General features: G+C 41.8%; 1 protein-coding gene across 1 annotated transcript in view; it reads left to right on the top strand.

Annotated features, from left to right (window-relative positions):
- znf704 (zinc finger protein 704) overlaps positions 1 to 3,542 on the top strand; it is a 44,967-nt gene extending 41,425 nt beyond the window's left edge. Inside the window, exons 5-9 of the mRNA XM_054606452.1 lie at positions 466 to 566; positions 1,068 to 1,365; positions 2,164 to 2,298; positions 2,406 to 2,497; positions 3,099 to 3,542. Of these exons, the coding sequence (XP_054462427.1) occupies positions 466 to 566; positions 1,068 to 1,365; positions 2,164 to 2,298; positions 2,406 to 2,497; positions 3,099 to 3,213 (741 nt within the window). The 3' untranslated portion in view covers positions 3,214 to 3,542. The remainder of the gene's footprint in view (positions 1 to 465; positions 567 to 1,067; positions 1,366 to 2,163; positions 2,299 to 2,405; positions 2,498 to 3,098) is intronic.
- The last annotated feature ends 12,599 nt before the right edge of the window (positions 3,543 to 16,141 follow it).

Raw genomic sequence — 16,141 nt, 5'->3', positions numbered from 1 at the left:
AGTCAAAGGAAAACGCTGACTATAATAACAATATATATATTTTTTTTGCAGTCCTGCAGATTAAATCCTAAATAATAATAAAAATATTAAAGTTAAAAACAAATCAAAAGATAAAGTTTTAATCTGGCCCCTTAGGATAGGAGAGAAAAAGGGCCTCAGTTGCATTGAGCAATCAATATGCTTGTATGTTACCTGGTCTCTTAAGAAGCCGGAAACATTCTCCTACCTGCCTGATAATGAGGAAGAAATTATGTAGATAAGGATAGTTGACCTATGCTGGAGGGAAATACCAGATATCTCTAACATCCGAATTATAGAGATGGATTTAATTGAATGAGCGGGTGAGTTTAATGCATATATCATGAGAAACCCACTCAGGGAGTTGAACTGCACACTTGTGATTGCTGTCATTTACTCTCTGGTCTTTTCTGATTGTGGCTGCCATACTTTGTGTGTTTTCTTCAGAACTCCATGAAGGTGATGTTCAAGTGCCTGTGGAAGAACTGTGGCAAGGTGCTGAGCACCGCTGCTGGCATCCAGAGACACATCCGCACCATCCACCTGGGGTAAGACACACACACACACACACACACGCACACACACGCACACACGCACGCACACGCACACACACACTGCCTACCTAAGTGACAGTCCACTCAAAGCCTCCCCCCCCCCAAAAAAAAGCCTTTTACTTCCCTTCTTCCAACCAGCTTCATTGTCAAAACGGTTGATTAATGGCTGATGGATTATCGCCACGGTAACACTGTTTGCTCTGGGAGAGAGGATGGAGGAGGAGAACAATGATATCGGATGAATCACACATTTTTATACTGACATTCAATTAAACTGAGGTCCTGCACTGATTAATTGCAGATGACGGTGTTTAGTTGGAGGAATGACAATGCTGAAGGGGGAGCAGGGGTCGCGGGTGACTGCACTGACACATTTTGCTGTGAACTGTGGACGTCGAGTAATCAGCATTCACAGGGACATTAGTCTTTGTTTTCCTCTTTATGTCTGGATTTCTACTTTGCTCCTCACCGTTTGCGTCCTCCGTCCGTTTGCAGGCGTAACTGTGACTCGGACTGCAGCGACGGCGAGGAGGACTTCTACTACACGGAGATCAAGCTCAACACGGACTCGGTGGCCGACGGGCTGAGCAGCCTGTCCCCTTCGTCCCCGTCCGTCCTCTCTCCGCCTCCTCCTCCTCCCCCCTCTCCTCACCCGCTTCTCAGCCAGCTGTCGGACCCCCACAGGCCTCCGCAGTCCTCAGACGCCAAGGAGCATCACGCCGGCGGCACCACCCCGCTCAGCCGCTCCGCGCCCAGCGCTCTCTACCTCATCCACACGGACCACGCCTACCAGGTGAGAGGGTGCAGGGGGCGGAGGAGGTGTGCACACGTACACACACAGATTAAGATCTGTGTACAACACACACGATCAATGCACTCTCTGGATCAATACGCACAGCACAACATACTTATCAGGCTACACAAAATGCACGTATTTTCTCTCACACACTCACATCAGGGTCTTCATTATCGTGATTATGTTTCACAGTGTTTACAAAACAACAAATGATGTCACGGCGACTAAATGGTCCCTTGTTCCCGTTAGCAGCTGTGCTAATAGTTGTGGTATATCAACACACAGCAGCGGGTTTGAACAATGAATTGTATGTGGAGCAATGACCTAATCCATCAATTAATGTGACGGCAACGTGTGTGTAACATAACAGCAACATATAAGTTATTAGCGCTTAATTTAAATGAGGAGTTTTTACAATGTGCAATACCTGAAGACCTTAAGTGCAAAAAACATGACCACTTTTTCAGTTTGAGGCTCCTTTCTTTACTAAGTTGACTGATGAATATCAGGGAGAAAAATAGTTTTGAAGTGGCCCACCCAATGTTCAAATAAGGAATAGTAAAATAAATGTCATATTTTGAAATAAAAAGCAGTTACACCACCCTAGATACCATTGCACAGAGCCAAACCAAGCAGCAGTTACACAAACATGAGAAGAAACAACCTGATTTAGAAGTTAGGGTTCTGAGAATGAGAAATGCTATGTGGAGGCCATATAAGTACTATTGTTCCATGTACATTTTTATATTGGGGTATAAAAACACCACCTTTCTCTCCTTTGACCTCTGCCCTCAGGCCACGGCTCCAGTGTCCATCCCGTCCAGCAACATTAACTCCAACGGCTCAGCCTCCACCAGCTTCACCCCAACCAACAGCTCCAGCTTTAGCATCTCCTGGCAGTCCCCACCCGTCACATTCACCGGGACAACGGTGAAGAAACGTTAATGGACATGCAAGACCGGGCATTTGTTGTCGGTCACAGACATATATATCTACGTTTGGGTTCCTCTCATCACACATTTGTCTTCCGTCTTCAGGTGTCCCCCAGTAACAGCCAGGGCTTCGGCGATCAGCGCTCCCAGACCATCGCCGTCCTCTCGTCTCCTCCCAGAGCCACCACTGCCCTCAGGTACTGGATCCTCACAGCACGCTCATCTGACATTCCCCTTTAAGCTTCAATTAAAGGTCAAAATAAACCTCAGGAACATATTAGATATTACCGAAAGACAAGACTCATATTTAAGCCGATGCATCTAATATGATTTTCTACTTTAATTAAACCTGGCTGAGTGAAAAACACCATGTGGTAAAAGGTGAAAATATTGACTCTCTCAAATCAGCTCAATGACTCTTAATTAAAGAAAAGTCACCATTAATCAGATCAGCCTCTGATTGGGCTAATCCACTTCAATAAGGAACCAAGCTGTTTTAGATTGTATGATTTCTGTGCCGTTTCATATTTACCACATTAAGACATGGTTGTCTGTTGATGGTTGTTTAGCTGCAATTAGAAAATACTTTGTTCCTGTTAAAAACACTGAAGTCTACTTAAGGGAATAGTTTAAACATTTGCTTTCTTGAGTTAAATATGAAGCTTCAGACGTCAGGAATCGATCTTCTACATGTTTCTGCGAGATTGATGCTAGCCCTCGTGATATTGTTAAAACAGATAATAATGTACAGTCTTCTCCATCAGTTTCATCAGTTTTTTCTCTATTTCTCCTCCTCAGTAGGAAGGTGCGCGGTGAAGGGAAAAAATGCCGCAAGGTGTACGGGATGGAGAACCGCGACATGTGGTGCACCGCCTGCCGCTGGAAAAAGGCCTGCCAGAGATTTACCGACTGAACGTTCCCCACCAAACTTCCCAGTGTGCCACACCAACGGGCACTGCTGCCTTTCTCCAGATAAGAGGGGGAGGGGCTTCATTTTGCATGCATTTGGTTTTTCTTCAGCTCAAAATCGCAACTGTCCGTCATCTCCTGGCTCCGCCCAATGCCCCCCCCCCAGCTCCACTGAACTCCAGCAGTGGAAGGAACCAAAGGACAGCAGAGTCACTTTTACATTGCCATCCAGGATTCCCAGCACTGCCTCGGCATTCCCACCATTCCCAGTTTTGGGGAAACTCCAGTGCAGCTAAATAGTGTAAAGAGAAAGTAGATCTAAAGATTTCTCCGTCTCTTTTCTTTTTTTTTTAATGTTGGGTTCAGTGTTGCATCTTTCAATGTTTTGTAAAGCTCTGGTTTTTAAATCAAAAGTCTAGTCAAGGAAGATTCTGGAAAAAAAGGCCAAAAGCTTTTTTTGTGTGTTTTTTTTGTCAAAAGAAAAAGAAAAGATTCTTCACTTTTTTATCTAAAAGAAGAATGGGCCTCTTTGCTGCAGTTTTTGAAGCACGTTATGGAAAAGCATGGAGGTAAAGCTCACAGTTTTTGTTCGTTCTTTAACTTTTCTTTGTTTTATTTCTGGACTCTTTGAGGAGATCTTTTTTATCTCCGACATTACAGCCTCTACCGGTTCCTCACTTGTTCTTCACTCCTGACAGCTTTCAGAGGGAATGTACGGAAGGTTGACATGAACACAGGTAAGTGAGGATAAGAGACACACACGGTGAATGATCAATGCAAAAAGGATAACATTTAAAGTCAGGGAAAGCAGATGGACCATGCCAGTGATTTACCACATAAGAAGCGCAACAGCATTCACATACACACACAAAAACAAACACAGGTATTCCCACAAAATCAAAGCAGAAGACAGTTTTCTATGTCGCTTTTTTTATCCGGTTGATTCATTTTCTTTATCTTTTTTATCAGGGATGTGAATCTAAAGAAAGCAAAACCAGCAGCTAAAACTTGGAGTTATACTGAATACAGCACCGTCTCCATAGCTTCGCTCTCTCGTTACACCTGGCAACTTTGGAACCAAAAACTCTATATCTTATTCTTTATGTTGTTTTTTTTTTTGTTAAAGTGTTTACAATGTTTGCTGATGTGATTTACTTTTTTTTCTCCCTCTTTTTTTGGCGAACCAAGACTGTTTACCTACCACCTGCTAAAGAAAGGGTGTTTAAAAGACCTTCCTGGCAGCACTGGAAGCATGAAGTCAGCAGCCTGCAAGGCCGTAAAAAGATAAACACCTTTCACCACATACAGAGAGACAGATTGCCCTCCTCCTCGACCAACATTTACACCTTCCCAAAGGGAACAAAATATCTTTGTGTTTACGTCTCCATGATCTGTTAACCATAGGAGGAGGGCTGAATACCAAAAGCGAGGCACTTGCACTGTATGTGTGTATAACGGAGCACTTGGTACCTTTGTGGTTACTTCTATTGATTTGAAATGTTTCTATCTTCCACTAGCCCTCTTCATTTCCAACTTGACTGGTTAAAAAAAAGAAGAAAGCAAATAGGGTTGAAATAAGTTCTAAGCACTTGATGAGGTCATTGCTTTGTTGTTTAATGTTCACTACAGCACACTTTACTCACTTGGCAACATGCAAGAAAAGCTTTGACTAAAGCTTTCATAAGAGTCCTTGTGATCACCACAAAACCTTGTTACGGACAAAGGAAAAAGAGATCCAGAGTGTCATTGGTAAAAATATCTGATTTGTCATTTGAATGGTACATTTGAATGCAGCCTTCTTGTTGGCTCAAAGGCAGGATACAAAATCCAAATAGGCCACATAGTTTACAGTTTACAGATGTTCACTCTCTAGAGATAAACGGAACCTGAGGCTGCGTTCTACTTAAATTACAATGTACTGATATTAATAGAAATGTTCTACAAATCTGTCTACAAACAGACACTTTGTGATTTTGTTTCTGCATTTATTCTCTGCATTATATGATCATTTTCTTGAATGCACAATGAAATATTTGATTGGCCTTTCTGTCTCACACACAGGATCATTTAACCCCAGATTTATTCAAAGCCAACAAAAGCTAATAAACTCACGTGCTCGCCCATTAAATATACATTTCTGTACTTCCAAACCTGTTCGTAAAAAGCGTAGCTCTGTTATGTTCTCTCAGCTGTTCTGTTTTGTTTTTGTCTCTTCATGTATATATGTAATTATGTATTATCTCTAAGCTCCATGTTCCGGACCAGTTACCTCGGTCATTACATTTGCCACCTTACGAACAAGACAGGTTCAAGTACGACATTGCGTGAGGGAATAATGTACCATTCATCGGGTTTCTGTTGTTTGGAATATAGGGATAGCCTTAAAGTCACTCTTGAAAAAAATCATTGTGCTTCTTCCATGGTTTTACATTGTTGTTTGAGTAAGAACTATTTAGATTATCTACGAACTGATTTGCCATTGTATTATGTGAACGTTTTATTGTTTAAGAAAAGACAAATCTATATATACGTAAAGAAAAACATGTTGGAATTTAAATTCAAAGAAAAAAAGATATTGATTTGGCTGTTTTTTTTTTTCCATATATATGTGAATATATATACTGTTTATGAATTTTGTTTTCATGTTCTGCTGAAGGATTTTTTTTGTTGTTGTGGCTAACTGTAGGAGTCAGCCCAGGCATAATTCCCACTGCAAGCCAAGCTTGTTTTGCTCTTTTCGGCGAGTGTGACCCGCTCGCTCCCGCCTGGAGCTCCTTCACGTCAGCCTCCCCGCGGCCCGCACCGCTAAGCGGTCGAAATCCACAGTTGATTAAACCTTTTATCTTATTTCTAACTCCCCTCTCCCGGTGGCGCGCAGGCCCACTCGCAATTAGTTTGATCGACATCTCGGTGCGTCTGCGCCCATGTGTGCTGTCACACGCTTTCTGTATGTGAACGTGAAGGAGCCCCGGGCAAAGTATGCGGGCCGCCGCTGAAGCACGGTGCTCTGCTCCCCCTCCCCCATGAAAGGCCTGTGGCGCTTTCCTGTCAGGCTCCTGACACACCAACACTTTGGGGTTCGAGGTTGTTTTTGTTGGTCCAGACGTCAGTGGCTGGATGTGGCTGATGTTTTTGTTTTTTTTAAACTCCATGCACTTCCCACTGCCCTTTCTCCATCCATCATTGTGGTGCTTCATGTTTGTGTTGGGACCATCTCCTTTCCTTGTGTGAAAAAAAGATCAGATTCTGTCCAGGAACAAGTCCCCTACTGTAGTTCATATCATTCAGAGGTTCTGGCAAGAATGTATATTGTAAGTGGCAGCATCTCCAGGCAGCTAATTTAATAAGAAGCTCTCTCTTGATTCTGATTCTTGGTCAGTGTTGTGTCGACCAAATGGCTAGTAATAAGATTTAGCCAAAATAAGCTAATTTCACACCCTTGTTTAGGGTAAGTACAAATCCTCAAAAGGATATTTGCTGCCATATTTCTTAAACCTGTCCAGGAACTCTGGGATTTGTTTGTGGACTGAGGCCTGGACTTCATCCTTTATACTGAGAACATCTTGGTCCCACTTCCTGCCAACGGCTCAAAGATGGCCTCAGCAGTAAGAGACTTACAAAGACACTCAGCCCAGGTCTGTGTTTACACACTGTGCGTACTGGTGCTGTGGCCTCGGCGGGGGGGGGATGGAGGTGCTATCTGACCATGCAGTGCTGTTTCTCCCATGTTGTCATCTGATCATATTTACTCCATTTTGTACACAATGTTATGCTGTAGAACATGAAAATAAAAACACCCTGCCTCAAGACTACCAAGTTTCTAGACACGAGTTAGTGAGGGCGTCGCCCCGAAACCTCTGTTCTCTCTCTCCTGCTTCCTCATCAGTTTTGATGGTTTTTATTTTATGACTAGTTCTCATTGCCGTCTCCTCATTTGTTGGGCTTTCGGACCTGAAGGTTAGACCAAATGCATTTTTGTGTTATATCCCTGCAGTTTTTTATGTGCGAGCATGAGAGTACTTTTGTTATCCCCCAAACAACAAAAATATTCAATACTAAGCAAATAGTTAGAAACATCTGAACATTTTCAGGTCGAGGTCCATTTAATCGCTTGTTCTGGAGCTTTCAACCGTATAACGCAGTCTTTATCAGTAGATTGAGTTTCACCATTTGTCATGGAACTCAGGATGTTCAAACTTTATTCTCTTTCATAACAATTGAGCAAACTCAATCTGCTGATGAAGACAATGTGATTCGGTCGAAAGCTCCAGAAGGAGTGTATGAATGAGCCCCGATCTGAGCGTGTTTCATCAGATGATATCCCATTAGTTTTAAATTTTCCAAGTACATTAAACATGACAAACTAGAGCTACACAAACTCATCCATAGTTTCATTCTTCGCTCAAAAATGCAGAAATGTTTATTTTAACATCACAGATTCTTAGCAGTTTAAAATTGTACCCGACATGTTGTGAGATGTTTGGGATATTGGATAATTTACTTCTATTTGGGCAAAACTGGCAGAAAAAGAAAGATTATGACTCCTACATTCTGACTCCCAAATTGACACCCTAATGATGCCAAACATGCCATATGGCTCCTGATCTGATCATCTAACTTATTCATATTAGAGCAGAAATGAGCTCTCAGCCCTGCAACCTGGGGAGCGAGTGAGCGGCTGTACGCGAGCTCAGAAGCGTCCTGCCATTATAAACACGTGTTCGCACAGCAGAATTAAAACAGTGCCATCAAAGAGCCGCAATAGGCGGTCATGTTGCTCTCGTGAGAGTGATATGAATACTTATGCCTGTCTTTTGTTCTCTGGTGTGTTTACCACAGCCGCCACCGCCGCCAATTAAAGGGCAGAGCTTTCAACCGTGATTTATAAGCTGAATAAAAAATGATGGCATTATTCTGCTTACGGGCGGTATAAAAATCAAGTCATGTGAGTTACGAGGGACCCTCAATGTGTATGTCCTCACGCACACACACACACACACATACACACACATTTAATGTCATGTTTTTGTCCAGCGTAGCAGTGATGGCTTTAACAGCAGTTCATATGTTGACAGATTTATAAGCGTTCGTGGTTTATGTACCTGATCCTTACTGAGATCAATATTTCATACATGACAAGACTTGTTTGTGACAAGAGGCTGACACTTATTATACCTTATATCATCCAAGTATAGGTCAATATATGCTACAATATATACAGATTAAGCTGTGGTACAGTATATCTAAGCTACAGTATCAATGTGTATCAGCATGTTTATGTGACATTCTTGACTTTTAAAAAACGTGCTTATTTCTTTTATTATTTGCACCGTAATCTCCAGACATTGAAGTTAGAGTGACAGGTTCTCCTTCAGTCAGGAGCCCCCCCCCCCCTCAGCTCTGTGGTTTGCAGATTATCTGGCCACCCACTTCTGGCAGGCATTAAAAACATGTGAGCAGATGCCCACAGGGTTGATATCGGCCGCGCTGGCCTGCAGCTCCTGCACACAGACCCTCCTGTGTTCTGCAGAAATACCACTCAACAATAGTCCAACAGCAGGTGGCACTCTGTGGAGTCAGACGTCATGTGAAAAAGCCTGGAAATGTAATTAGACTTGTTTTTAATGTGCTTGAAAAACAGAAATTGACTATTTGAGTACAGTGGAGTATACCTGTGTAGTCATAGCATTGCCTTTCATGACCCTGAGATTAGATCAAGTAGCAGTGTGTCCGGATCCCACCACCAACCGTAGGGCTAGTTTCTATGGCAACCATGCTGACGGCCAGGCTCCTATCAAGAGCCGGGGTCACGCGGTGGTGTTGTTGTCAATAAAATAGGGGAGGGACCCTCCATGGTCCATTCCATCATTCAGGAATGTGATGGAGGAGGACAGTTGAAAAGTGGATTAAATGGCTTCTGCAAACACTCCCAAGACAATTTTTGGGGGGTTAAAGATTTAAAAAGTCCTTAGTATGTGTTTCCAGGAGCTGCTTTTGTCCCCCCATAAGGGTAATCTTTGGAGGAATATAGGAGTCCTGAATGTGCCTTGATGAGTGTGGAGTTTCTAGAGTGGACCTCAGTTGCCATGTTGTGTCTAGAAACTCCTGAGTGGAGGTGTGTTGTTGTGATTTATGCAGGGCCACAGCGACGATGATGGAATGTCTCTGGTGCTGGCCAGTACGAGTTCTGCTTTCTATACCTACAATTCAAAGATTTGTGATACAAAGAAATGTCCTGTGAGTTGCGTTCAGAGGCCCCTTTGGCCTCGGTTCTAGAAAGATGTTGCAAAGTATAAGAGGGACTTTTCTACTCTTTGCTGTAACTTGTAAACTTTTTGGATCCAATCTTAGGACGATACTATGTTTCAATGTGTGTGTGTGTGTGTGTGGGGGGGGGGGGGGGGGGGGGTTTGTCTGTTATTTCTCCTTCTCTTTGTTTTCCCAAACATGGCTCCTCTCTCCCTTTTGTTCAAGGGCTTGTAGATAAATGTATGTCCATGTGAAGGGTCACTGTTGTGGTGCAATGTAGAAATGTTTGGGAAATCAAGGACGCCTCGTTCAGCAAACAGCATGTGAAGCATTCAGTGAGATTATCCATTTTTATTGCAGGAGCTGCTGAAGTGATTTTCATAGAAACCTGCTTTGTTTGAAGGCAGATAGAGAAGTGAAAATAAACTCCCATCTGTATCACTTCTATAATTGGATGTGATTATTCAGAATACTAAGAAATGTTTAGAGCACTTCAGCCACGGATCCTTCAGTTTAACTTGAATATGCAACACAGAGACCCGCCCTCTCTGTAAACTGGATCATCTCATTGGCTGTTTTATCTGATTACAATCATGTAGACCTCAAGAACTCAACGACTGTCGCACTGGATTTTTACACTCTTTTTTCAAACGTTATATTTACTATATGCTCTGTTTTAACTGTATTTTTAATACTGCATGTGCATGCAAATAAGGAAAATATATGATACATGACTTTATATAAATGTGCTCTATTTGTGCTTTGGCGTCCATGACGTGTTGGGAGCAGCCGGGGTTGCCTCAGTATACTTTTATTTTATCTCAAATGTACACTATATTGTGTTTTTTTTAAAACTTCAGATTGGTATACAACAAGAAATGTCTGTCTCATGTTTTCAATTATGTACAAAATTGTCGAAAGTACCTGTGATTCCCTGCTGGCACAGACCAATTTGTCACAGTCTGAGAGAAGCTCTCGCCATCCTCGTTGTGTGTGTATTAACAGTTAGACGGTCCCGAGGGGGAGTCTAACGGGATGCTGGGGGAAGACGGATCACTAGAGGAGGCTGTGCACCAAAGCCTGCATCTCTCAGTGAGTGTTGCAGTGATGCTAGCAGTGCCAGCTGGAGTTATGAAGAGGTCTCACGTGTGAAGTCTCAGTTGTTCTTCCTCCAACTGCATCCAAAAAACCTCCAATGAAAACACACAGAGAGCTTTAAAAGTACTTGTCAAACATTCAGAAATGAAGTAAGCTTGTAATAATAGAGGTAACGACGCACTACAGGTGTTTAAGACTTGAGTTGGCGGCGGCTGCTCTCCACCCTGACGTGGTCACAGTATGTTGCATTTTATATCCTTTTGAAGCCTCTAAATGTACTTTAATATGTGTTTCCAGACAGTAAACTAAATCGTAGATGCAACACATGGTTCTTCTCCAGATCTGTTCACAGTTGGTTGTAAAATGTTAAGAATACACTGTCTGACATGAACAGGGAAGGTGTTTTTTTAGGGGGGTACTACGTCCGTCTATTTCTGTGCTGAGGAAATGTCAAGGAATAGTTTCACATTTGGGGAAATATGCAGATTAGCTTACATTTCTATGATGTTTTGCCTTTTTTGGGGGGGCTGTTTAGATGAACAGTTGGTGCAGAACAAGAAGGGAAAGTGTTCAAAACTGTTTGCAGATGGGCCAGCTGACACTTTCAAACACTACAAAGGCTAAATTCACTGGCGTGATCTCCCTAAATTTTGTCTTCTACGATCAGATAAATATCTGATAATGAAAAAAAACAACCCTGTAGGAGAAAATTTCATTTTGCAGAAGGTTTAGGAATTATTTACAACACCAGAGTGTTCTGATAACCCAAACACTGTCAGCTCTAACAGGAGTACTTGTCTCCCAGAGCCTCTCCTCAACACTCTGTTTTTTAATGTGGAGAAACTAGTTTAAAACTACGGCGTGAGGAGTCCCGCAGGTGTGCTTCCTCTGGGTCATCTGGAGTACAGTGTGTTTTCATGAGCCTGGTGTGTGAGACAACATTTGTTATTCTGCGCTGAAAAGATTGAAGTTGCCTGATGTTTCTAAATTGGCACAGCTCCTTCCCTCTCCATTTCCACCTCTCATGCAACTGCAACATTTATGTGCGCCTGCATCATTTATCAAGCGGAATTTATAAAGCAAGCATTTGAATATGCAACTAAATATCACAGCTCCCAAACAAATTTCGCCTGTGTTTTATTTTTCATAAATACCTTTGTGTGGCTGGACTTCTTTCGCTTCACTCATGCATAAGCTTTATATCACACAACCCAGACCTCTCCACACGCAGACACAATATGAGTGAATGATACTGTGAGAGCCAACTGTGTTAGATCATGTCATCGGGGGCAATATGCGTTCATGCTGCTCAACATATGTCCCCGTGGCTTCAGGTCTCATCCTGTGATGATGTGAAGAGCTCGCTGGTGGAAGCTGCTCGCGTCCCTCCAGGCCGCTGGTCCAAACGCGCGGCTCCGCCAAGGAGCTGATAGCATCAAATGTGTGTTTGTGTGTGTGTGTATGTGCAGCGTGAGAAGATGGAGTGTGTGTTTCACATGACCGCCTGAGGTATGTCCCATCTGCTCAATGTAGCATTAACACCTCCTCCTGTATGTGTGTGTGTAAGGAAAGTGTGAGCATATAAGTTCACTGTGTGTGTGTGTACCTTTATTCTCCAATCAAGCCATTCCTGCGGCCATTAATGCACCTTTCAATGTACAAGCTCTCAAACCTCATGTATTATCTTATTAACTAGTGCATTGACATAGAAAAATAAAAAATACCCATGCTGCTTTTCACACCAGAGCCTGTTTGCTTCATTATCATAAACACTGGCATCTTGCAGAGCATCACCCTCCATCAGATGACCAAAAGGAGCCCACAGATTATAATGCAAAACATAAATGGACAATACATCTTTTTAAAGCTCACTGACACTCTACATGATGCAGTGATTGTAGAGATGCTTATCCAGGCTGTAGACAGGTTCTGTGCACTTATCCGTCTGCTCCATGAGGTGTTTGAGCAGCAGGTTGAGTTGCAGAGGAATCACGGCATCTTCTGTGAGTCAAGCTCAAAGAAGATGTTTGCCGTCTTAGAGGAGCACAGGGAGCTGTTTACGTGTCCGAGTCGCTGAATTATTGATGAGGGTGGTGAAAAACAGCCCATGTACACACAGGCTCCATCTGTGACCTCAGTTGATAAGAATCGCTGCTGTCCATGAAATCGGTAGCTTCCCTTCGCTGTGAGGGCGCAGGAAGGTTCAAAGCGAGGGGGAGGGGGAGGAGAGGGGCACATATGGATCAGTTTATAACAAGCAATATAGATTTTTTTCTTCGGAAAACTAAAGATTTAGAGAGATTTCTGGAGTTGCAACAGGAGGGTCTGGTTGTGAGTGAGCTAATAATTCGAGGAAATGATGTCTTGTTGCACCACAACGGAAGTGTCTCCAAGCCAGAGGTCACCAAGGTCGTTGTTTTACCAGGAAAAGAAACAGGGACTTTTCAGAAAAAACAATTAACTGCATGGCCTTGGTTTTGTGTCAATATTGTAGATGAACACACATGTGACTCCCTGCCCTTTGCAAAGAGTTTGAAATTTTAAGTTAATAGTTTGAAATTTGGGGAAATATGGTTAATCATGTTCTTGCTCTCAAGTTTGGACGTCAAATATAAAGCTACGAGACGGTTAGCTTAGCCTAGCATGAAGTTAGGTGAAAACAAAACTCTAAAGGTAACTAAAAAATGTGGCCTATCTTGCTCGCTGAGAGTTAGTTGAGAAGATTGATGCCACTCATGTCTGAATGTCAAATATGAAGCTACAGTTAGCAGCTGGTTAGCTTTGGTTAGCATACAGACTGGCAACTGGGGGAAACAGCTGGCCTTGCTCTGTCTGAATTCAGTTTTGGGTCTTTTTTCTTTAGTTAAAGTAAAGTTCATATAATTTCAAGCAACCGCAAGGAGACAGGTTGGCTTAACTTAGCGTGAAAACAGGAAGTTACTGTGCCTGGCCAAGTCCAGCTTTTAACCACCCATAAACATGTTGTTTTTACACTCTTTTGAACAGATACAACAAAAAGGATATACTGTATTAATTTGTGTGCTTTGGAGTTGCTGGTACAAATCCAGGCTATACTGTTGCCCCTGTTTCTAATCTTTGTGCTAAGCTAAACTAACCGTCCCCTGGTTGTGGCTTCATATTTGACAAACAAAAGTGAGAGTGGCAAAAATCCTCTCATATAACTCTCTCTGCAAATAACCATAAATAGCTAAAATTCCTTTACATCACAATGTGTCTGTACACTCTCACTGTTCAGGTTGATGGAAAGTCAATTGGGACATTTTCTGCCTTCTAAACTCACACACAAACTAAGCCATGTTTAGACTGAATGTTCTCTCTCTCTGCACATTTAAAACAAGGCCTGCTTCAACATATTACACACGGACGGTTTAGTGTCACACATTCAATCTAAACATGAGATTCTTTATTGTTAACACAACACACAAAGCACTTGCAATATCTGTTCTATCACAAATACTATACTCTGTTGCACCAATTATGTTTTTTTCTTATATTCTTTTCTACAATATCATGAAATGAATTCTATTTAATGATTTTTCTAAAAGGAGAATCAACACACACTGACTGTTAACCCCTGTACCAGTTTTTTTTTCTTATCCGATCTCTGTGTGTAGAAACTGCCATTGTTATTGTTGTAAATGGTGTTTTCTGACAAATTGCGTTCCGGTGCTGTTGTTGTTTGACTCAGTGTTTACGGTTTAGACTTCTCCGAGTGATCTGTGTGACTCGAAGACTCTGGAGGCACCTGGTTTTAACTGAATAAAGATTTTTTGGCAGCTGTTTGTTAGCCGTGTCAGTCTTTTCTCATCCAGACAAAAAAATATGACTTTTATGAGTGATATAGACCTGAGTACATTTACTTAAATACTGTATTTAAGTACACTTTTGAGTGGAATTTTTCTGCTACTTTTTGCTGTTACGTCCCAACATTTTAAAGGGAAATATTGTACTCTTTACTCCACTACCTTTACTTGACAGCTAAAGTTACTAGTTACTTTTCAGATTTGGATTTACACACAAAATAGGTGAACAATTTATTTTATATGATGTATTCTTATGAATTAAACTACCCAGAAGTATATTACCTTCTATACACTTTGTCTCCACAAACTGCTTACCCAGTAATGCATCATGAATAATTATCCGACTATACAGAATATTAGGTCATTCTACTGCATATGATTAGGCATGCAGTTCTGCTGATATACATGTGTAAGATTTCTACTTTTTAAGTAATATATAGTTCTTCTCTTAACTTAATAACACTCTCCAAAATGGTGACTGTGTCTGATTTATCAGAATACTTCATTAAAGTTTATCCATACATCCATTGGTTTACCACATGAAGGAGAATGTAATGCATGCCTTAATAAAAGTAGTTTTGGTTGAAAAGACAAAAACTTCCTCAAATATTACCCATACATTTACCTGTGTTACTGCAATAAAGTAGTTTTCTGTAAAGCCTACTTGTAGGCCTTTTTTTTTTTTTGCATTTTTAAAAATGTGTTTTGTTTTTTAGAACATAAGTTCATCTAATAACAAGTATTGCAGCCTACTTCGCTACATTTCAAGTCACATCCTTGACCGAAATAACCCGGAAACATAATGAAACATAAGAAACGAGGTAAATCAGCTGCAGGTGTGTCTGCGGCCACCAGGGGGCGGGGCTCCACACAGGCAGAGGAAACACCACGGACATGAGAGCAGACGGTGCGTTCACAGGCCGAGGCCACTTAAAGCACCATTAGATTAGGCATCACATACAGGGGGGGTTTGATTGGCACACTTGTAGCATACTTCTGCATAGTTAAACAAAATGTTGCATCTATCTTAATGAATGACTGATTTATTGGACGGACTGTTTAGCACCCACGATGTTCGTGACCTGTATGTTACATGCTAACATGCTAACATTTCAAGAATCCTCCAGGGGCCACCTTTGCTCCCACTGAGGTCGATTGGACTGGTTGTACTGGGACAGAGGAGCCGAACAGAGTGGTTATATTGTGCCTTGAGGATGAACGAGTGGAGGAGTTGAACCTGGAGCTGACCGTGAAGGGCTCAGACAGGTGAGTAACCATAACAACACACTGATGAACTCTGTGCACCAGAGAGTCTACAACCACTTCGTTGCCTAGCAGCATAGTTCAATTGCGCGCAGTCTGCAGCCCATAATAAGTTTCATTTTTATTAAAAAAATAGTTTCAGCAGCCTTGGTGTCCATTGTTCCTGTTATTTCATTTTTTGTTTTAATTGTCTGAGATTTTTTTTCTTTTCTGCTTGAGTCTTGTGATTACATACAGTACCAGTCAAAAGTTTGGACACACCTTCTCATTCAATGGTTTTTCTTTATTTTTTATTGTTTTCTACATTGTATGTATATTGAAGACATCTAAACTATGAAGAAACACATATGGAATTATGTGGTAAACAAACAAATGCTCAACAAACCAGAATATGTTTTATATTTTAGATTCTTAAGTAGTTGAATGAGGAGGTGTGTCCAGATGTTTGACTGGTGCTGTACACACACTGAGGAAGGCAGTGGTATATTTACATAATTG

This window comes from Anoplopoma fimbria, chromosome 10 (genome assembly GCF_027596085.1).
Source record: "Anoplopoma fimbria isolate UVic2021 breed Golden Eagle Sablefish chromosome 10, Afim_UVic_2022, whole genome shotgun sequence".
Classification (NCBI taxonomy): domain Eukaryota; kingdom Metazoa; phylum Chordata; class Actinopteri; order Perciformes; family Anoplopomatidae; genus Anoplopoma; species Anoplopoma fimbria.
Note: the sequence above shows the minus strand (reverse complement) of the source record. Positions and strands in the feature narration are given on the sequence as shown.